This window comes from Phlebotomus papatasi, chromosome 3 (assembly GCF_024763615.1).
Source record: "Phlebotomus papatasi isolate M1 chromosome 3, Ppap_2.1, whole genome shotgun sequence".
Taxonomy (NCBI): domain Eukaryota; kingdom Metazoa; phylum Arthropoda; class Insecta; order Diptera; family Psychodidae; genus Phlebotomus; species Phlebotomus papatasi.
Window position 1 is genome coordinate 30,565,280 of NC_077224.1, and position 24,160 is coordinate 30,589,439.

General features: G+C 33.5%; 2 protein-coding genes across 2 annotated transcripts in view; one reads left to right on the forward strand and one right to left on the reverse strand.

The window, feature by feature from the left end:
• Positions 1 to 2,187: 2,187 nt before the first annotated feature.
• On the reverse strand, positions 2,188 to 9,797 carry LOC129807562 (uncharacterized). Its single transcript, XM_055856927.1, has 2 exons — positions 4,275 to 9,797; positions 2,188 to 2,405 (listed from the first exon to the last, which is right to left on the reverse strand). Exons 1-2 carry the CDS (start codon positions 5,508 to 5,510, stop codon positions 2,217 to 2,219), a joined length of 1,425 nt encoding a protein of 474 aa, XP_055712902.1. The 5' UTR covers positions 5,511 to 9,797; the 3' UTR covers positions 2,188 to 2,216.
• A 5,941-nt stretch (positions 9,798 to 15,738) lies between these two features.
• The window catches only part of LOC129805245 (protein sickie-like), an 11,655-nt gene continuing 3,233 nt past the window's right edge, over positions 15,739 to 24,160 (forward strand). The window contains exon 1 of the mRNA XM_055853024.1: positions 15,739 to 15,755. Within this exon, the coding sequence (XP_055708999.1) occupies positions 15,739 to 15,755 (17 nt within the window). The remainder of the gene's footprint in view (positions 15,756 to 24,160) is intronic.

Sequence of the window (24,160 nt, forward strand, 5' to 3'; positions counted from 1 at the left end):
ACCCCTCATATCTCCGGTTCTATTGAAACCACAGCGAACTTACGCACCATTTTGGAAACGTCCTAGACTGGACTACAACACTCTAAAATTTCATTAACTTGTACAATGATGTTTTTGAGAAAAATTAGTTTGAATTTCGATGAATTTTGACGCTATCGCAGCGCCACCTGTGGTGACTTTTTGTACTTCCATCTGAAAGTGCTCATCGAGACGAAACCAAAAAGGCAAAATTTAGGTCGCTATGTTAATTAGAACCGGAGATAGAGGCCGGTCAATATTCGAACTTTGACCCCTTATAGCTCGGGTCAGGGGTTATGGATCAACTTAAGTATTTTTTTGTTTGGTAGGCATAATCAAGGGCTACAACATACTAAAATTTCAGCCCGATGTATAAAGGAATTTATGAGTTATTTAACTTAGAAAATTGAAAAATCTTCTTTTTAAAAATAGCGCCCCTAGCGGTGGTTTTATGAACTTGTGATGTTAGAAGGGGAAGTGGCATATCTCGAGAGCTTTCCAAAACGCCCTCACTTTTTAAATTCTGATAATTAGAATCGGAGTTATGGTCATTTTAAGAATTGTTTTTTGGACCCTTATTGCTCGGGTCAGGGGGGTCGGGGGACCTTAAGTTTGGTATTTATGGAAAACTCTAAGGCCCAGCTATAACATACTAAAATTTGAGCGCGCTCGATGCCATAGGAGCGGAGCTATTGAGAAAACAAAAAAAGGGGGGTCTTCAAAATGGCGGAAGGAGGGGTGGGGGGTCAATGCACCAAGTTGCAATTTTCACCCGATATATAACTTTTGCCGAAAACCGCAAGTCGATATCTCTTTTAGTTTAGGAGCTATTTAACTCCAAAAGCGGCCGTCTGGCCGGCCGGTCGGGAACGTAACTTAGCCCCCCATATATTCGTGATCAGGAAGTAGCGATACACATTTTGGCCAAGTTTGAGCGCGATCGGAGGACATGAAATTTTGTTAGGATTATAGTAGGTGAGATTGTTAAGAATCTCACCTAATATCAATATTACAAAGAGAGAAAAGAAAGAAAAAAAGAAGGAATCAATTACAGTACTTCGTGGAAAAACACTTATACCTCTGTAATGCCCAACGCACAATAACTTTTGTTTGTAAACATGCTTTCAAAATTTCCCATGAGAATGAGCGAGATGACTAGATCTAGATCTCACTCACTTTCATTGAAATGTCGAAAACACGTTTACTAAACAAAAGTTATTGTGCGTTGGACATAATGCCCATAAATAAAATCTTTACAAATATGTGTCTAATTCATATAATTATTTATAAGATAGTTGCAGACAAAATGAATAACTCTTTTGCCAAAACTTGTATAATATTTTCATTTCTTTTGTTTCTTTTTGTAACTAATCAAATTTAACTTTTACTCATTTTGTACTGAAGTACTAAATAAAATCACGAGACACATGAGATATCCTCTTACACAACTCCGCCTTTCACGTCAACTAAAAGAAAACGAGCGAGCAGAATTTAAGAAATTATTGATAATCCCTAAAGTAAGTTCTCTAAGAATAAGTGTAAACATTATTTTTTTTTTATTAGGGGTCCATCTGGAAGATAATTTCCCGGCATTATTTTTCTGTAAACTGATTCGCTTCTTAAACTTATTACTTTGCAATATCTATATTCTATACATTACACATATTAGGTGTTTAAACCAAAAGTACCAAATGTGCAAGACATGCATGGATCAAAAGCAGAAGATAATAACCAGAAAATTAAGCAAATTAATAAGAACATTATATTACGGGAGATTCTTAACAATCTCAACTACTATTTCTCATAACTTTGTTTACTTTCCTTTTTCATGGAATAAACATTTATTAAAAATTGTTGTCCTCTTAAATTAGGTGTGATTCCTCCATAATCACACCTATTTTAAAATCTATGTTTTTACAAAAAAAAAAAGGTAGGGTGAAAGGAACGTCTATTGACACTTTAAGAACTCATGTCAGCACCTATTGACACCCTACTCTGTACCATTTGGGATATGAAATTTGAACATCTTTGTTTATAGTAAAATGTATATTACAGAAAAAACGGCTTATTACTTATATTTTACTAGATACATTAAATAATTTTCAACATTTTGACAAAAGTGTCAATAGGGGTTCCCTGTCGAACAGACGTTCCTCCGACCCTAGTACTGTTCTAATACTGTCTGATAAGAAAAAAATTTATTTAATTAAACTCACCATTTGTTGCTGTGTCTTAGGCTTCTTAATTATATCAGGTACTTTGAAAGATGTAACAGCCTCAATAACTTCAGCCAGAAGGAGACCATCACGGCAATCAGCGGAAAGATCTACAACTTTTCTTTTGGACTTAGCCCTCTCCAGATAATAGTTGGCCCAATCCGTATATATCTACAAATTGAATTAAAAAATTATGAAAGTGAGATTTATTTATGTGTTTCGGGTTCTTTTTAAAACCTGAGGTAAGTTTTTTGGGTAGTGAATAGATACATCATCAGACGATCCTTGAGCACTCACGCACTTTCCCAGCATAGTGGTTTGCTAACTTTTTGGCGCCGCTTCAGTTTTACGTTAAAATTATCAATATAGTGGGAAATGGTTGAAGCCAAAATTCACTCATAGGAGCTAGTCCGCAATGTGCTCCGCACACTAAACACTCATTTATCTCAACAGTCTGTCTAAATTTATGTATTTATTATTAATTTATATGTGATTAAATACAACTCATCCATGCACTATAGGCAGACGATGTATCATACACACATCCTCTGTAGAGAATTGGGAGCAACATCATGATGTTTATTAAATTCCAAAAATACCCAATTTTCACCGTAAAATGGAAGATTTTTTTTCATGTACCTCCCGCTCATCAGGTAATTGAACTTTTCCACGCATTTTAAATGCACATGTGCATTACTGACAAATCCACCATTGAGATGATTTCGATTTCACGTGAGGCACACATACCGATGTGTATTTTGAAGGAGAAAAAAAAGAAATTGAGAGGGAAGGAAAACTCTTGCTTTCTATTTTCACTCATCCACAAACACATATGGGAAAGACTGAACCAAACAATGGAAAGAACTTAATTGCAAAACTGAAAATGAGTCAATTTTATGTACGAGGGTATATGACAATTGGGTAACGAGATCATTTCTTGAGATAAAACGAATAAAATAATAAATGTTACATGAGATTATTGGATATAATAAATTTTTTTTTTTTCAAAATGGTCCTCACAAGACGATAGGCACAACTGAACTGAGTGTGATGTGCTACGCTTTTAGAATCTCGATGAAAAATTCTTATAAACTCGTCATTTCGAGTGTATGTTGAATGAAAATGTGTGGAAAGGAGATGAAAAATCATTTCAGAGCACAACATAGGTATATATGTATTTGTATAGCAATAGAATAGAGTATAGGGATATACACGTTCATTTAAAGTGAATAATACTTTTACTGAACTAATAATCACGTGGATAAGAAAGACAAAGAATGTTTATTCTACTCGAAATCAAATTATCAGGACCAATTTTTGATTTACCCTGTATTGCTTATAAACATATGCAGCAAATATAGAGTATAAAAAATTATAATTAAACTCAGAGGAGATGTCGCAAGAAGCAGGCATCAGTGACGTTTTAATACACTTACAAAAGTATTTTCAACTATTATTAATCTACTGTAGAAAACTTCACTCAATCGTACGCTTTACATTTTCTTATACATAGGAGAAGGTGGGGCTATATTAATATACGATTTTTCAATGTAGCCCCACGAACCCCTACAATAGTATCCAGTAATTAAAGTATTAGTAATATAGTATCTCAAGTATTAATTATATACATAAGTTCAATTTGTGATTATAATTCTTAAGCTTTTAAACTTGAAATTAAAAAGACCTTTTTCTTATGTCACAAAGCAACTTCACAACAATACCCAGAAAAGCTACCCTATATGATGACTTTTCAATCAGGTTAAACTATCTTATTTTAAATTTAATGAAAAAATAAATTTATAATAACTTTAGTTATTTATTGTAGTAATTGCACATTATTGCTTAAGTAATTTGAATGAAAATGGACTTAATGTCTATTATTAAAGAAAAAAAGTCGAATAAATTTAAAAAAAAACAAATATTTTATTGCAAAGAATCATAACCAAAATCAAAACATTTAACCACTTTCACTCAATTTTGATAAAATCTAAATTATTTTTAGTTCATAAATTAATTAAATTATGATTTCCCAGGAATTACCTCAATGTATCCCTGAATATTATCGCAATGATCTAAGAGGCTAATAGGCGCATCAAAACGTGGCTCTTCTGGAGTCAGTGGACTTAAAAACCCACTGTCCCCATCACTGTAGTAAGAGAATGGCCGAGTATAAAAACTTTTTGTAGCTATGAAATGATTTGTAAAAGAGAGTGGCGCCAGCATTGGTGGTGGCTTATCAATTTGACTGACTGTGCCGTCCCCGGAATCAAGAGAGCCTGATATTGATTTTGGGAGAGACAGATTGACTTCGTTGTCACTCTTTTCTGACTCTATAGTGTGACTTTCTTGGTCATAAATCACTTCTCCATTGCATTTGTATCTCCCTTCGGACTGTATGCTCTCGCTCTTTGCAGTGCTCGCCGTTTGTTGTTTTTCATTAATAAAATCTACGCTCGGGTCAAACAGATAATAATTTTCCATATGCTTCACTGTTCCCTTCCTAGGGCGCACTGGAAGGTTTTTTAATATGGTTCTCGAATTGGGCGGCCTTTTACACTGATGTGAAATCCCCGTTGTCCTTTCGACATTGCTTGAAAGTGGTGAATTAGAAACTCTACCACGGGGTCCCAACATTATGTACTCATTCTGAATTCTCGATGAGTACCTCTTGAGTGGGGGCTTACCGCCTTGTTGTAACTCAATTAGCTCTCTTTTTGTTTGTTTAGCCACCGCTGCTGGGGGAGGGTGGCGATAGGGTGGTGGGATATTTGGTGTAGACGGAAAATCTCGAAATAATTCCCGAAATGTAAAGGTGGTTATACGATGTTCTGATGACCTACCATCCTTTATTGGCGTCTTCTGAGATTTGTACAGAGTTACTTTCGAAGGTGGCCCAACTGGCGATGATACACTGTTTTTTGGGGGTCGTGTATTGATTTTTTCCTCTTGTTTCCATGTCACTCGGGGAAATTTCAAATTTGATTTGATGCACTTCTCAGGCACATGATTACTTTCCAGTTTACTGTTCCGCGAAGCCCCGTCATTGAAGCAATTTCGTCCCTCAATTTCCGGGGTATATGAATTGCTCTGACGAGAATCCAGTGTTTGAACATCTTGGCGGGTTGTATGCCTTCGTGAGACACTTAATGCTAAAGGTCTTCGCTTGATTGTGCCGGTGGATGAGCTAGGAGAATCCCAATCACAAGAGACACCCTTGGGATTCTCAATACGATTATACTTCTTTGGGAGGGGTTGTACGTTCCTCCTTGGAATCATCTGATCAAAAATATTCGTCTCAAAGTTAAATTAAACATTTCTTATTAAAACACTTGTGTCACACCCGAAAATAGAAATATTAAAATAAAACAACTATTAAAAAATACACAATATTTTGAGCAGTACTTTTAGAATAAATTATAAGTTGGGTTATCGATCTGATTTATTTAATAATTATTGAGAGTATTAGTCCTTTATGATAAAAACTGATTGTCTGACAACAAGAACAATCTTTTAACTAGCTCGTGCACAAAAAGAGCATCCTTTTCATTGAATTATCCACTTCACAAGAAATCAACATCCTGAGAGATACTTCCTGGTGCATCTTTATAATTTCACCTGCATTTTTTTTGTTATGTTTACCAACCACTCTATTATGCACACTGATGGAACTGACAAAATGCAATGAAAGTGTTCGATAAGGTCTACAGAAAATGCGTCATGGTGGATTTCATGAGGGAAAAACCCAGCCACACAGTTTGCAATTAGATTTGCTACTACTACTATATGAAAGTCTGTCAACGTATCCCACCCTTCAATATATATATTTTCTCATATCCCACCAGTAAAGATATGCGCAGAACCATCGAATTGCTCTACACCCTCTACATAGTTTTTAGGCGTCCTTCTTTTCTCTGTCTCATCCCTGACTATAAATAGTATAGCGATATATATATATATATATATATATATATATATATATAACTCTCTTCAGGAATTCTGCTTTGAGGTCTTGTGCATATTACAGGATCATGGTTAAAATTTAAGTGCAAAGCGGGTCAATGATTAAATACTGTGAGTTCAAAGGTTTAGCAAAGTGTACAACACCCTCACATTTTTTAATACCAACATAAGTATGTTCAATATCCTGTCTTCAACTTCAAAATTTCATTTACTTTTTTCATAATAAAACATGTGAGACTATATTAATAACCTTACTTAACTTACTCAAATTATAAAAAAAAAAAACTGTACACTAAAATATATCATTTTAAAAAAATTTTAGCAACAATTTGTCTTATAGTTATATATATATATATATATATATATATATATATATATATAACAGCTCGTTTTTCAAATAAAATTCGACTACGTATTAAATTTATCAATTAGAATTAGAGATTAAAACATCTTAAAATCAACGCAACTTTAAATCAAAGTTATATTATGAAATCTCCACTACAAATTCAACTATAGAAAAGTAATTAGAAAATTTTTCTGTTTAGACGTAACATGTGTTACACTTTATGACAGGTGTTTGAGGATTAAATTTAAAAGATTCCACCTTATGTTTTTTTATTTAATAGTCAATATGTAATATCATTTTATTTTGCTCATTTTATAACTATTTTTTCATGTCTCTCATGCATTACCCATTCAGCTATACTACATGCCTTGAATTATATGCATGTTTAATAAAAATGCGTGTAAATGAATGAAATGCTATTATATACTTTCACAATTACTTCAAATCACTGCAATTGATTTATAAAAAGTGTCAAGTAGAGAAAGAAACTTGTATTTTTCTTTAAGAGATTTTTTAACACTTTGTTGAATTTATGTATAACAGACAATTCTATATCGACTTAGAATTACATTACTTCGAGAGTTATGTTATTTCTGCGATCGAGATCTAGAACTACCAAGAGGGAGATATTTGGATGAAAATGTGTACACCACTTCCAAGCACTTCCACAATTTGTATGGAAGAGGCCTTCGCACTTCCAAAACTTCGCAATACTCTAAAAAATGTTGCAATACTTCCACTACTTCCTACACTTCATACACTTCTCATACTTAGAAGTCAATAATTTACTTAATCTGATGAAAAATATAATTAAAAAAGGTCTTTAAAAATCTCAAGAAATTTATTATTACATATATTTTTAAACTTTTTGCTTATATTTTGAATTTCTACCGCCAGATATTTTTGCATACTTTCAATATTTTAATATTATCTGCGTTTTACGAAGGGGTATCGGTATCAACATACTTTGAATTGTCCTAAGAGATCAGCGGAGCTACTTTTGGAAAATTGAATATCTAAAAAAAAATGTATTGTCATTTGTAAATTGATACTGGTCTGGAAAGTCTGTTAGGGCCTCGACAGACTTGAGGATTAGCCGAGAGACGACTTAGCGTAATTATATCCGAAATAATGGTTAAACCGCATTTCTATCATTTTCCATTAAGCCGTTTCTCGGCTTAAGTCGTGAGTGTGTCGAGGGAATTAGAGTCCAAAAGTATGAGTGTAACAACTAATTCAGCACTTCAGATGTATATCTTCACATTTTATTAAGCTTGATTCTCTCCCTGGTTTTAACCCTTTAACGACGAGACACTTTTTATGGATTGAAAATCAACAATAAAAATTAAACTAGGAAACATAATCAATGATAAGTCTTACATCTAGCCTTGGAAAGTCCAACAGAGTCTGAGTGAATGATATGAAATGAATAATATTTTTCGCTTTAATGAAAAATATTACGTATGAATATTGTAGTTTTTATTGCCAAAAGGATTTTGCTTAAAAAAATAAATAAAATCAATTATGAATTTGAGAATTTAAAAATTCGCCATTTTTGAGCTTAAATATTTACTACATAGCAAATAACCGAAGAATTACAAAAAATATTCTGGATTCCTTCAACCTTCTACTTTGCAATTATGTACAGACATAAGAAAAAAATAACTTTAGGTAGTCAGGAAAAATTATTTTCTTTATGGGACACCGGTGTTCCAATCGTCCCTAAAGGGTTGAAATCCTTTAAAATTAATACATTTTCCACTCTTTGGAAAAGTTTTTGATGTTTGCTAATCAATTTTTAAAACAAGCTTGGCTATTTTTTCCAGAATCTTTTTCGCTATTGTTGTATTAAATTAATTCCTCATTACCTGATCGCCAATCAATCCAGAAAAGATTTTTTAATGCAACAAATCAGGAGAAAAATGGCCAACATTCATAAAGTCCTCCTTATAGCTTTCAGTGAAAGAATGTGGCACCCATGTATTGAACTTTCAAACACATTCAAGATTTTCAAAATAGCGAAATACGATTTAATTATTGTTTTCCAACATTTTAACAATCTTTTCAATTGTTATTCACAGATTTTCTTCCACTAAGATACTCACAATATTGGCATCAATATTAGAGACCGTTTAAAATGGAATTGATATTTCGAAGGATTAATCCTTATTTCTAAATTTTCAAAGCCACTTTTTAATCATCCTCATAGCAAGGACGCGATCTATATAAAATATCGCAAAATATTTCTTTAATGGAAGTTCATCACTTAGACCTTTCCAAAATTAGTCTAGCATTAAATATTACAAATGCACCTTTTCGTTCCTCTTTGTAATAGTCCTCAAATCTACTAAAGACAAATCTACTTTTTTGTCGAATACTTTTGACGTTGAAGAGATGTAATACACTAAAATCTTTCCAGTATATGCAGAAAGGTAAACAAAAAAAATGGTGGAGGTAACCTCTGGGATACCCTTTAGCGACATTCGCGAAAAAGTCCCACGAATACTATAAATTAGAAAAAAATTATATAAAATTGATTGAAAGTCAACTGCAATATCTATGTCATTATTTGCGAGCCACTACATGAATTTGTAATTCCTGGAAAAATTAAGGAAAATTATTGTTTAACTGAATAATTTCCTCGGAAAATTTACGACACAAATTAAGCTATAATAAGTTTAAGCGTATTTGCTCCATTTACTGTAATAATCGAACTTAAAAATGTTAACCTTTTCACTTTGTCGCCCGAATTAAAAGCCTTAACTAAAATTATCGTAGTCGGAAAAATATGGAATTTGACAGAAAAATCTTTATATACGAGTACTCCCACTTTCAAAGACTTCCAAGCACTTCATTTTCACCTGTACACCACTTCCGACCCTATTATCTCCCACTTGAGAACTACTGAAAACTTAGTAATCACGCGATATCCGGGTGATAAGATATTCATTTTTTTCGAAAAAGATATAAATCCACTGGCATCATAAAAACTTGCCAGATATAAAAGGCTCTCTTCTGAAAAGTTGTAATTCTAAGACAGAGGAATAGAACCGTCGACATTTAATATCGTGAGAAACCAAATTTTGGTTTTTCACCAAATTTTCACAAATTTTTAAGATAGCCAATAAAGTTAAGAAATTTGTATGTCATATGTGTAATATATTTTTGACAAAAGTAATACAAGGATACCTATATACACGATGACCAAAATGAAGTACCGGTAGATAGAGTGTTAATTCCAAGAGAGACTTTTCTATTGAGTTTTCTAATCTACTCTAAGAAATATGCGTAAAAATGTAATATTTTGACGCAAATTTCTTACAAAGAACATTTAAAAATTAAAATACTAAACCAATTTGAATCATAATGTAAAGGAATCTTCGATATATTACCACGAAGAAAAATCTACTCTGTTTTATTGTTTAATGCCGTCATCCGACCCCTGAATTAATATACAAAAACGGAGAAGTGAGAATTTTTTCTGTTTTTCCCAATATTTATGATGATCTCTTGAAACACGTGTATATCGTTTCATTTGAATGAGGGTAAGGAAAAAGTGGATGGGTGTGGATTACAAAACGACTCCAATCGTATAATGGTGATGGCTTTTATGAGACACACAAAAAGAGGGATGTGATTGAGTTTGTTTTCCTCCAGCACGATATGAAAAATCCCTCACACACCCCAAATTTTATTTTGCATTTCAATGACTTCTAGCCCTTCTTTACAGAAATTACTTTAATTAAAATTGCAATGCATTTTCCTAGAGCTGAAAAGAATGCATATACACCGCATTATATATGGGCCAATCCATCTCAAGACGACCATGGGGGTACCCTTCGTGGTCTCAGATGTTTCTGAATTTTACATATGTTAAAATACACGATCATATAATATACCCCTATTTTTTTTTTCGGCCAAAAAAAATTCCTGGCCGGAGATACATGGCGTCAAAGATGGCGTCTCGCACTTCATTCGTCAATTGAGATTTTTGGCAAATATTTCAAAATGCTCTATTTCGCGAACGGGTTGAGATTTCTTCTTACTCTTTTTATTATTTGAAAGATAATTTTATGCTCTTTAAAACGATATACGAGTTTTCGTATTATCTGTTCAAGTTTTTTTGTAACGGTTTTTTGAATTTTTTTTGAAAAAAATTAAAAATTAATTTTTCTCAAAAACCCCATTCTCAAAAATTTTCATTTTTTTACTGTTGATCAGTAACATTGAGTACTACATTCCCTGAAAAGGCGAGCTTCCACTTTTGCACTTATTTTTTTAAAAAAATATTCAAATATTTACAACATTTTCAAAAAAGGAAAAATACCAGATAAACTCAAAATTTTGAGTTCAACTTTTCAGGGAATATAATACTCCACAATACTTATAAACAGTTAAAAAATCAAAATTTTTCGAACTCGCGTTTTTGAAAAAAAAATCTTTTTTTCGTTTTTCAAATAAAAAAGATTGATGTGGCAGATTTCCACATGGTAGGAAAAGAAGAGGAAGCAATTATAAAATTAAAGGTAATTAATTAAAATATTTACACAAATGGTAAGTTTATTTAATATTTTAGTTCATATCTAGTAAAAATTTTGATAATATTTAATTTTTTCGGAGCAACTCGATCTGTCAAGTATTTTTCTTCATCATTGCAACAATCAAATACCATAATTTGTGCATCTATTTACTCTTAAAAAAATTGATACTTATGAAAATCGAAAATTATTTTAAATTTTCTTCATATAAGAATTACCAAATAAACATGTCACGATAATTAGGGAGTGCTGCGACAAAACGCTCTAGCGAAATACTTTAGACCCTTTAGACAGACATTTGGTAATATTTTTTTCGAAAAAATAAAGACTTAATCGTGTCCTTCTCGTATGAAAAATCGCCCAAAAAATCAAAAAAAGAAAACAGTTAATTTTTGGTCTTATAATTTATACTTCCCTCTAATGCATCGTGAATTAAGGGGGGAGTGTCAGAAGGCCAAAACTTATCTTTTTTCCGATTTTATCTTTGGAGGAGAAGAAACCGGTCAAGATTCTTGAATTTTTCTTGAGCGCCTCATCGCACTACTTCCTTATTTCAGGAAAATCTGCAGTTCGTAATTTTTATCTAAGAAAAAAATCAATTTTCATTTGTGTATTTCATAGAATCGTAATTTCGTAATTTTTATCTAAGAAAAAAATCAATTTTCATTAGTGTATTTCACTTCGTAGAACCCTAACTAAAAGTGTCACGGAGGGATCAAGTGGCAGCCGCTGCCATTTATCGAATTTTACATAATATTTTGATATTTTTACTTATATTTAAACATTCGGAGCTTTAATCAGTTCTTTTCTGGTGTCTGAATCAGAAATTTCATCTCCTTGGGTACTGTATATCTAAAGATTTTTAACCATGCGATGTTTTCATCTTTATCAGAATCATGGAGTAAGGGAAAGCGGTCTGCCTTTGAATGCGGCAGCCTTTGAATCTTTCAATTTTTCTCTTATTTTTTAAAGCAAAAATTCTACTTTATGAACAATAGTTAATACTATTAACTATTTTCTATTAACTTCGCTTAACAAAATGGATTTTTAGCTTTGGGAAATAAGAGAAAAATTGAAGCATTCAAAAACTGACGCATTTAAAGGCATGTCACTTTCCCCCATAATTCTTCTCAATCATTTGCAAAAACACTTTCAATTTGTTCTTTTAAGGCTTTTATACACTAACAATCAAGAAAATTTTGCATCTGCAGAACGTCAAACTCCCATATAAAATGCATATGGCAGCAACTGCCACTTGGTCCATCCCAGTGCAGTTTTTTGTTTTTGCAATATATTTACATTAATATTTAATTTTTATTAAAAATTTTATAACGAAAAAATAGCCAGATAAATTCTGCACGCATTCAATCAGGTTTCCAGGCGAAATGATATATTCTTCACTATAAAAAAATAAATTGAAAACTAAATTGGCAGCGGCTGCCACTAGAGTCCTTCCAAGTGTTAAACTAATAAACTCCGAAGAAAATCGTTAAATAAATTTTTTTTCAAGCTTTTTGAAAAAATATACGTTTTTGGGAAAAAATTTTGACTTTCACATGCTCTAAAACGTCTAAAACAAATGAAAAATAAGTTTTCATCAATTCTTTAAGTTCAACTAGAAGAGAATTTCATTCTGAAGAGAATAAGTTTTTATTTATTTCATTTGGTGTATAAGTTTTTCTTAATTTTTCCCGAAAATTCGACAAAATTTTAAAAATGAGAAGTGGAGAAAACACGCCTCAAATTTTTGGATGTGCGCTCGAGCGCACGCTATTCTAATCGGCGCTCATTTACTTTCGGCTCTGTTACTTCGAATGTACTTCGAATATAAGCTTCTGAAATATTTATGGTATATTCTAAGATAGTTTATCTTTCGATATAGCCAAATATAGCAAATATAAATAAATTTAATAAATAACTCTACTGGTCCTTATTGAGGAATCGGTCGACTGGAGGGCACTTTAACCTTATATCTAATAGCGAAAATTTAATTTTGTTTATGCTATTTACTGATCAAATTTGTGTATTTTTTACTATTCAAATTGAATAAATTTGCTTTCAAAAGCGACAGCCCTCATTTACCAACAAAATAAAATAGTTAAAAAAGCATATATTTTTATACAAATCACTTTATATAAATTGAACGAATAGAACAAAGTACTTCAAAGTGGCAACGCTTGTGATGAGAAAATACCTTAAGAGGATCGAAAAGCCAGAAAATGGCGGCTCCATACAAAAACCCAAAATTAAAAGTGTATCAAGTCTTACAATTTTTGAGATATTTCTTTGAAAATTTAACTGAGGGTAGTTTTTTATATTATCTTTTAATTCTATGTTTTAATTTTTTGAAAAACGGTTTTCCTTTCGTAATATAATTTTCCAAACATTCGTATACTCCTAAAACATGCCACAAAGAGGCTGCATTATCTCCTAGAATATGAAAGATAGAGAGGTATATTTTTTTTAATTTTGTTCGTAAAGACATGCTCTATAAAATGCCTGTTTCACTTCTTTCACTTTTCATACAAATTTTCCAAGTATTTTTCAATTGAAAATTGTCCAAAAAATGACAGTTTTCATTGCATCTTTGTACCGAGAATATAATTTTTTCCGAATAAATAATTATTTTTGTACCAATCTACATTTCATTAGCTTTCAAATGGTACATTAGAATTGGAAAACCTCCTAACAGTTTTTTTGCAATTAAATTTTAAACAACATGCTGCAAATTGGAAATTTTCATGAGCTTTTGATAGCTTTCCGAGCTTCCGAGAAATTCTACTCAAAACTGTTCAGCAATTCGCCACAAGATAACGCGTGGATTTTTGGTCGCATTTTTCACCATGTCTTTCCTTTTCTCTCTGACCTTCAGCACGCCTGCAGTTTTTTTCGATCAGGCGGAGGAGAAAAAAAATGCAAAACAACAAAACTCATCCACTGTGTGAGAAATCTTATGAATTACAGCTGAGCCAATTTTTATGATTTTCACGATCAGTTTCGTTCTTTCAAAAAATTGTAGAAAATCGTAAAAATTATGAATCGTCAATCATCATGGGCATTTCACAAAACCAGCTAATATCGGTGACTACAAAATATGCGGATATAATTTTTCTCGGAGAAGAAACAAAGTCAGTGATAAGCCTAAATGGACTTATGCTATGTGTGATTCTTTCATTGCAAATTCGAATTGGGGGCAAAATCGAAGTCCAGTCCAGATGACCTGATGCTAGCTGAGATTCATTACAGGAAACCTCGAAATGCGTGCAACTCGAGGTCGTTGAAAATTGAAGAGTGCAAATTCGATTGTCAGAAATGCACAAAAATACATGTAAAACTTTAATGCCAAAATGGGTCAGAAACTATTCCGCAATCCGCGAAAAAATCCACAGCCCGGGAAAATCCACAATAAATTCTGCCGGCTGCGTAAATCCGTGAGAAATTCTTCGGTCCGCAAAAGATTCCGCGATCCGCGAGAAATTTCGCGGTTCGCGAAAGTTCGTGAACGATTCCGCGATCCGAGAAAATCCGGGAGAAACACCGCGATCCACGAAAATACACGAAAAATTCCGCGGCCCACTAAAATCCACGAACACACCGCGATCCGCGAAGTTACAAAATAAACATAAAAGGAGCGAAAAAGCATAATAGTATTTCGAGATAATTCAGAAAAAACTGAGTTTTCAGTTTTTCAGGAACCGCCGATTTCTAAAAATTCGGTTGCTCATTTGCGGCATCAGGGTTTGCTCCAAATATATACTCTTTATTAGTAGGTGCGATTATGAAAGAATCGCACCTAAAAGTATAGTGTTCACGAGTTTGACGATTTCGGGAAGTTTCTTCCCCGGAAAAAAATTGACACATATAATCATTCGAGGAGAGATGGAACAGTGAGAGAGATGGACCACTTCGCCTCCTGCCTACACCTTATTCACAATCTCCACCTCATTTGGTCTATTTGTGCCCTTCAACATTCTACTGGAAACCCCCAAGTTACAGCTTTCTACCTTTAAAATTGTACGAAAAAATTAAAATTGAATTTTTTTGGATGTCTGAAAAATGGCCAAAAATATTTATTTCGCCATAAGAATACGTGTATTTGGGGGTTGAGGAGAGATGGAACTTAATAGTTTTGGCAACACTTCCGGTGTGAATTTTGATCAATGTTCTTCAAAATCTTTTCAAGTAAATCTTAGATATTATTTTCCCAAAATTTATGGTAAGATTGATTTGATACACTCAACGAAATTGCCATCGAAGTATATGAGCCACATATTCCACAAAATAAATCATTTATACTGAAAAAATATAATAAACCCCAATAAATTCAATGAAATAGTGTTCATGTCTAAAATCACTATTCTAAATTAATAAAATAAACTAGAAATGTTTTGCTAAAATTAGGGGTGTTCCATCTCACGCGCACTTTTTTTGAGTGCCTCAAAATGCAACTTTTTTTAAATACTATTTTTCGAAGTGACTTTTTTCGTCTAAGCTTTTCTAATATTGGTATTTTAAATTTAGAGTCTTCAAATGATAAACCAGTGAGATTCGTCTTTGTCTCGCATTCAAAACGCATCCGCAATATTGAATATAAAAAAGGTGTTCCATCTCTCCTCGAATTAAATCTGTATAAAAACTTGTAAAATGAAAAATGTACAAAATGGCGAAGAAAAACCGGTACATCAAAATAAATAAATAATAAAATAATGTTCCAAAAATTAGCTCGTCCACGGACACAGAAGTTTTTGGAAAAAATTTGTGCTTTCTACGAGACTCAATAAGATACCTAATATGAAAACGAATTTTTTCCGCAACGTGGCTCATCCATGGACACTGAAAATTTTCGGAACAAATTTGTACCCTCCAGGAGTAACGAAAAGATACTCAATATTAGTAACTAATTTGTTCCGAAAATCACCATCGCAGCGAGGAAGACGTTAAATTTGTGGCATTTTTCAAGCTATAATATTTACGGTTTCACTTTTTTTAATTCGAGATTCCCGAGATTTCTTCCCATCCTGCTACCAGCACTCGCATGTGATTTTGTAATGCACAAGTCTGTATAAAACACTGTTAAGCTGAATTTTATTTGATGTTCCTTATGAACTTTCGCCATCGAAATCCATTTCGACTGAAGTACAGACCTTAACTGTTAGACGAAACGGACGAGATCTTTTAAATTGCATTAATTTGTTCCCGATAATTGGAACTAAATGTCTATATTTGGTTCCGACTTTTAGCAACAAATTTGTACTTCTTAAGAGAGACAAAAGGATTCCCCATATTATTAACGATCTTTGTTCCAAAAATTAAATCGTCCACGGACACCGAAAATTTTTGAAACGAATATGTTACAAATGTAGGGATAGTATTTTTATGAAAAAAAATCTACAAATTTGTTCCTGACAGTGGGAACAAAACAGTAGAGCGCAACAAAATTCTATTCCAACTCACAGATCAAATTTGTATAAAACGAAATCTACTGAAATTTGTAGGTATTCCACGGTATCGAAACGGTTCTAAAAGAAAACTTACACAATTGTCACTATACTTAACAAAATCGTAAAGAAAAAATATTGGAACGAATAAATATCTTTTCTAGGTACATATTTGTTCTGTAACAAATTGTTCTAAAGAAAATTTTTACCAATATTTTGGTCAGTGTTCAAAAGTTTTTACTGTGATTGTGCAATTTGCTAACAATACTACAATTGGACTTCAGATAAAAATTAGTTATAGTTTCATAACTGGTTTATTATATGGATTCATAATCAATTATACCCTTTTCAGAATTGTAAGAAATTGCATGACCTTTGGAACTATACCAAATGTCACCCTATTCGGTTTATAAAAATACGCTCTCTAGAGCATTTTTAACCTTTGACCTTGAAAAATCTTTAATTCAACAGTATTTTCTTATATGAAATTATCACCGAGTCGGCCTCTAAAACATATTTAAAAATAAAAAAAATCGCAGGATGCGTTTTTAAAGATTCCCAAGAACACGGTTTTTGGAAAGAATGAAGGAAAAATAAAGGTCATGTTAATTATTTATTAGTTTGACCTGCCAATATTATAAAGTTTTTAAATTTCGAATCGTAAGGGATAGGGGAAAGAACTCTCCTTTCGAACGTTCATGCCTTCGAATAGCGTGATTTTTCTTTTATTTTTCCTAAGAGACTTATAAATAATTATCACATAATCATAAATATTGATGATAAGCTAACTAATATTTAATAGAAATGTGTAAGTCTCTTACGAAAAAAAAAGAAAATTCACATTATTCGAAGGCATGAACATTCGAAAGGAGAGTACTTTCCCCTACCAAAAAAGGCCAAAAAATAAACCTCCCCCTATCTTTCAAATGTTTCATATGCACGTGTCCTTTGAAGAAATAGAAATTTTGGACTATGAAGAAAATAAAAAAAGAAATTTTGTCACTTGAAAATTTAATTTTTTTTTATCAATTTTTAGAGACAAAGATATACGTAAAACATGCATGTCTCATTTTTTCTTTCCTACACAAAATCTCATAATGCATCGCAAGGCTAAAAATCTGCCTTTGGGTTTTTAACCTTTTCAATGGGTTTTTTGTGTGCTCTGGGGAGCGCTTCGGAGAAGGGTAGACAGACGATGAGCGTGAACAAAAAACGGTAGAAAAAACGAGACAGCTGATGGCGGGTGATGACTCTTTTCACCACCAGAGGACATCACGAATGCTTTGAGTAGCTCCGCGGGAGCTTGAATCTGGAGCTTTTTTTTCATTGACGATCCTCTTAAGAAAGAAATGGTGATTTTAAATATTTTCGCACCTGTAATAAGCATAAGTTCATAAAGCCTTTGTCAAAAAAAAAAAATTGATGTTATAAAAAGATTCGGAGTATTTTATATAAAATCGGTTATCTTTTTGAAAGAGCAATTGTTCCCAATGCTCCAAATCCAAAATTATATATATATATATATATATATATATATATATATATTAGATGAGTTCATATATTCTGTCAGTAGAAGAGGTCGAAAGTTTGGAGTTTGGAAGTTCTCAACTCTTGATGAACATAATTGGATGGGTGAACTATTGTTAGAAAGCTTGGCTCATTAGCTTTTAGAATCTGGTATATGTAGTCTGCTATGGATAAACCATGGTCATCCAGAACCATTTATGTCGAAGAAGACACTTTTTGCAACGTCTTTTTTGACCATCCACTGCTGGGACCAGGAGTGACCCACAATTCTCGCACTTGGACTGTTCGTTAGAGGAACTCAAATGGTATAATTCGTAGAAGAAACTTTTTTTTTGAACATCTTACTTTGTTTTATTCATCGACTTTTGCAAGAATTTTGAAGTGCTAAACTCAAGGAAAAAATTACAGAAATCCTAAAAGAGTGGTTTCTGGAGGGGAAGGATAGACATGGGGATGAAATTGATGTGATATTTGGATTCCTTGGATCAACTTATGGGGGAGTACTTAGAACATTCCAAGTCGATATCTTCATTAGTTGGTCCAGAAAATGAGATAGAAGGATTTCTGTCATTTTTTTCTATGCGTGTAAAATGTTAAAATTCTTGCAAAAGTCGATGAATAAAAAAAAGTAAGATGTCCAAAAAAAAGTTTCTTTCACAAATTGTACCTTTTGAGTTCCTCTAACAAATAGTCCTTGTGCGATAATCGTGGGTCACTCCTGGTCCCAGCAGTGGATGGTCAAAAAAGACGTTGCAAAAAGTGTATTCTTCGACATAAATGGTTCTGGATGACCATGGTTTATCCATAGCAGACTACATATACCAGATTCTAAAAGCTAATGAACCAAGCTTTCCAACAATAGTTCATCCATCCAATTATGTTCATCAGGAGCTGAGATATACCACTCCAAACTTTCAACTTCTTCTAGTGACAGAATATATGATCTCATCCAATATATATAAAGGGACAGATAATCCTAACCGGCTTATGTAGGTGAGATTCTTAACGTTAGCTAACTCGGAGTGCATGCAAATTCGATTTAGAGCTGAAATTGTGAGTCGCCATTCAGTTATCTTGAATCAAATTCGTGAAATTATACAAATTTTGTATTTAAATCAAAATATCAAGGATTTGGATGAACTGGCACAAAAGTGATATATGGGTGAAATATAGACCAGAATGTACTCTATAATTTTCCCATAGAACATGATCTCATCGATTACTCAGAAGCCAAGATAATCGAGGTTTTTTGTTTCTTAACTTGTTTTTTTCATCCAGAGTGCCCCAAGTGTTCATTTGTTGAACTTCAACTATATCAAAGAATTGTTGTATTTTGTGGGACTTTCCATTTAAAACCCTATTTTAAGTGTCTTGGTGGAGTAGAGGCAGTCAAATTGGCATCTGAGTGATTTCAAAGCGTTATTATTGGAAAAATCAATTTTTTCACACTTAAACGGCAAAATCGGAGTGATAGCGTAGTCTGAGCGGAAAATGATGTATGGACGAAATGTAGAGACAAATATGCTCTACAATTATGTTGAAGTAATCATCAAAATCGGTTCAGCGACAGTCGAGATAATTGAGGTTATGTGATATTGAAATTGGTTTTTCGACTGTGGCGCCCCTGGTGTTGGTCCCACGAAGTTCAAATATTCTAGAAAGTTGTAGCATTTGGTGAGATCTTTCGTTTAAGCCCTCATTCATCAAAATCGGTCACATAGAACCGGAGATATGATTTTTTGAATTTTGTGAACTTTGACCCCTCATATCTCCGGTTCTATTGAAACCACAGCGCGCATACGCACCATTTTGGAAACGTCCTAGACTGGACTACAACATACTAAAATTTCACTAACTTGCACAATGCCGTTTTTGAGAAAAGTGACTTTGAATTTCGATGAATTTTGACGCTATCACAGCGCCACCTATGGTGACTTTTTGAACTTCCATCTGAAAGTTCTCATCGAGACGAAACCAAAAAGGTAAAATTTAGGTCGCTATGTTAATTAGAACCGGAGATAGAGGCCGGTCAATGTTCGAACTTTGACCCCTTATAGCTCGGGTCAGGGGTTTTAGATCGACTTAAGGTTTTTTTTGTTTGATAGGTATAATCAACGGCTACAACATACTAAATTTTCACCCCGATGCACAATAGAATTTTTGAGTTATTTAACTTTTAAGATTTAAAAATTTTCTTTTTAAAAAAAGCGCCCCTAGCGGTGGTTTTATGAACTTGCGATGTTAGAAGGGGAAGTTGCATTTCACGAGAGCTTTCCAAAAAGCCCTCACTTTTTAAATTCTGACAATTAGAACCGGAGTAATGGCCATTTTAAGAAATTTTTTTTGGACCCTTATAGCTCGGGTCAGGGGGGTCTGGGGACCTTAAGTTTGGTATTGATGGAAAGCTCTAAGGCCCAGCTATAACATACTAAAATTTGAGTCCGCTAAATGCCATAGGGGCGGAGCTATTGAGAAAACAAAAAAAGGGGGGTCTTCAAAATGGCGGAAGGAGGGGTGGGGGCTGGGAGGTCTATGCACCAAGTTGCAATTTTCACCCGATATATAACTTTTGCCGAAAACCGCAAGTCGATATCTTTTTTAGTTTAGGAGCTATTAAGCTCCAAAGAGCGGCCGGCCGGGAACGTAACTTAGCCACATATATATTCGGAATAAGGAAGTGGCGAAACACATTTTGGCCAAATTTGAGGTCGATCGGACGACATGAAATTTTGTTAGGATTATAGTAGGTGAGATTGTTAAGAATCTCACCTAATAATTGTTATCTTCTGCAAGGAAAATATTTCAAAAAGGGACAGATAATCCTAACCGGCTTATGTAGGTGAGATTCTTAACGTGAGCTAACTCGGAGTGCATGCAAATTCGATTTAGAGCTGAAGTTGGGAGACGCCATTCAGATATCTTGAATCAAATTCGTGAAATTATACAAATTTTGTATTTAAACCAAAATATCAAGGATTTGGATGAACTGACAGAAAAGTGTTATATGGGTGAAATGTAGACCAGAATGTTCTCTATAATTTTGCCGTAGAACTTGAACTCATCGATTACTCAGAAGCCAAGATAAGCGAGGTTTTTTGTTTCTTAACTCGTTTTTTCATCCAGAGTTCCCCAAGTAGTCATTTGTTGAACTTCAACTATATCAAAGAATTGTTGTATTTTGCGGGACTTTCCATTTAAACCCCTATTTTAAGTGTCTTGGTGGAGTAGAGGCAGTCAAATTGGCATCTGAGTGATTTCAAAGCGTTATTATGGGAAAAGTCAATTTTTTCACACTTAAACGGCAAAATCGGAGTGATAGCGTAGTCTGAGCGGAAAATGATGTATGGACGAAATGTAGAGACAAATGTGCTCTACAATTATGTTGAAGTAATCATCAAAATCGGTTCAGCGACAGTCGAGATAATTGAGGTTATGTGATATTGAAATTGGTTTTTCGACTGTGGCGCCCCTGGTGTTGGTCCCACGAAGTTCAAATATTCTAGAAAGTTGTAGTATTTGGTGAGATCTTTCGTTTAAGCCCTCATTCATCAAAATCGGTCACATAGAACCGGAGATATGATTTTTTGAATTTCGTGAACTTTGACCCCTCATATCTCCGGTTCTATTGAAACCACAGCGCGCATACGCACCATTTTGGAAACGTCCTAGACTGGACTACAACATACTAAAATTTCATTAACTTGCACAATGCCGTTTTTGAGAAAAGTGTCTTTGAATTTCGATGAATTTTGACGCTATCACAGCGCCACCTATGGTGACTTTTTGAACTTCCATCTGAAAGTGCTCATCGAGACGAAACCAAAAAGGTAAAATTTAGGTCGCTATGTTAATTAGAACCGGAGATAGAGGCCGGTCAATGTTCGAACTTTGACCCCTTATAGCTCGGGTCAGGGGTTATGGATCGACTTAAGGTTTTTTTTGTTTGATAGGTATAATCAACGGCTACAACATACTAAATTTTCAGCCCGATGCACAATGGAATTTTTGAGTTATTTAACTTTTAAGATTTAAAAATTTTCTTTTTAAAAAAAGCGCCCCTAGCGGTGGTTTTATGAACTTGCGATGTTAGAAGGGGAAGTGGCATTTCACGAGAGCTTTCCAAAAAGCCCTCACTTTTTAAATTCTGACAATTAGAACCGGAGTAATGGCCATTTTAAGAAATTTTTTTTGGACCCTTATAGCTCGGGTCAGGGGGGTCGGGGGACCTTAAGTTTGGTATTGATGGAAAGCTCTAAGGCCCAGCTATAACATACTAAAATTTGAGTCCGCTGAATGCCATAGGGGCGGAGCTATTGAGAAAACAAAAAAAGGGGGGTCTTCAAAATGGCGGAAGGAGGGGTGGGGGGTGGGGGGTCAATGCACCAAGTTGCAATTTTCACCCGATATATAACCTTTGCCGAAAACTGCAAGTCGATATCTTTTTTAGTTTAGGAGCTATTAAGCTCCAAAGAGCGGCCGGCCGGCCGGCCGGCCGGGAACGTAACTTAGCCACATATATATTCGGAATCAGGAAGTGGCGAAACACATTTTGGCCAAATTTGAGGTCGATCGGACGACATGAAATTTTGTTAGGATTATAGTAGGTGAGATTGTTAAGAATCTCACCTAATATATATATAATATATAGGCCAACTCATTCTGAGCCATTTTTCAAGAAATAACATTTAAGATGCAATTGTATTGTATTACCCAAAATATGAATAAAAATCTAAACCAAACTGAAAGCTTATATTTCTAAGACTTTTATTATAATTTAATCCAAGTTCCTGCTCATTCATGTTCACCATATAATTGTATATTTTTTTCTAGAAAATAGGAATAAATAATACATTTGAGGTTTTATTAGGAATTTTATTACTCTGTACTCTGATGAAAAAAAATGTGAAGTGTTATATAATTATACCAAAAATACAAATATTTATACAAACTTCTAATTTATCTTAAGCAATTGTGCATAGTCTGAAGCACTCTTAAAATTTAACAGCTCATCACGGAGATGCATCATATCTTGTATAGCATCACGATGTTTCCTGCTCTGTTTCAAACGATATCGAACACCGTTGATCATCTTATCAATGATATAGTGAAGCCAAAGAATATTGTTGAAGGGCTCATACTTCTCCCACTGATTGTTTACTTGGTTACGCATTAAGCGATAAATATCGAACTGATAATCACCGCTGGCAGAGAATAGTTCTTCGTCCTGAGACAAATCGTTGTATTGGCATTCTCCAGCATACACCATACGAGAAAGTGTGTAGTCAATTATTGTGACGCACACACCATGAGATGGTATTGCTATTAGTTCACCATCGTAGAGAAATTCAATTTCTTTTTCATCTGTATTTGAAATCAAAATGTTTCCCCAGTGGAGATCACGATGTTCGAACTCAAGCTTTTGTTCCCCAATAGCTAGAGATAAGGCGACCTAAGGATGAGATTATATATATATATATATATATATACATTGCGGGATTTTATATATAGTAGATGTAGTTAATAACACGGTGCGACAAAATTTACCTTTTTGTGGGTGTCTTTGACGAGAGTGCCAAAACTTGTTAGAGGGTCATTTAAGGACCTCAAATCTGCAATCCGTTTGTCCGGGTCACCTCTAGATTTTTTTGAAAAAGCATATTTAGTATTTTGATGTTTTATAAAATTCAAAAATTCATATCTCCGGTTCTAATTATCCGGTGGTAGTCACATAAAGCTAAACTGACGCGTAATTTCATCCTCTAATAACTCTTGTGAACATATCAAGCATCTACGAATGAAGTATATTTTTTAAAGATTTTTTGAAAAAGGACACCTAAAATGGTGCATTTTTCTGTGTTTTTTCCATCTTCTAGTAATTTTCCCACTTTAATAGAGCATTTTATATGTCAAATAACTATGCCTAAAAGTTAGAGAATTTAATATTCTTTCATATCTTTTTGGTTTAAATTTTCTATCCTAATTCGTTTATTCACAATAATTTATTGAAAATAAAATGCATTATTATAAAAATAAAATCTCTTATTATATATAATTATTTGGTATCTTTGTCTAACCTACTGAAGAGCATTCTCTTTTGCACTCTCACTTACACATTTC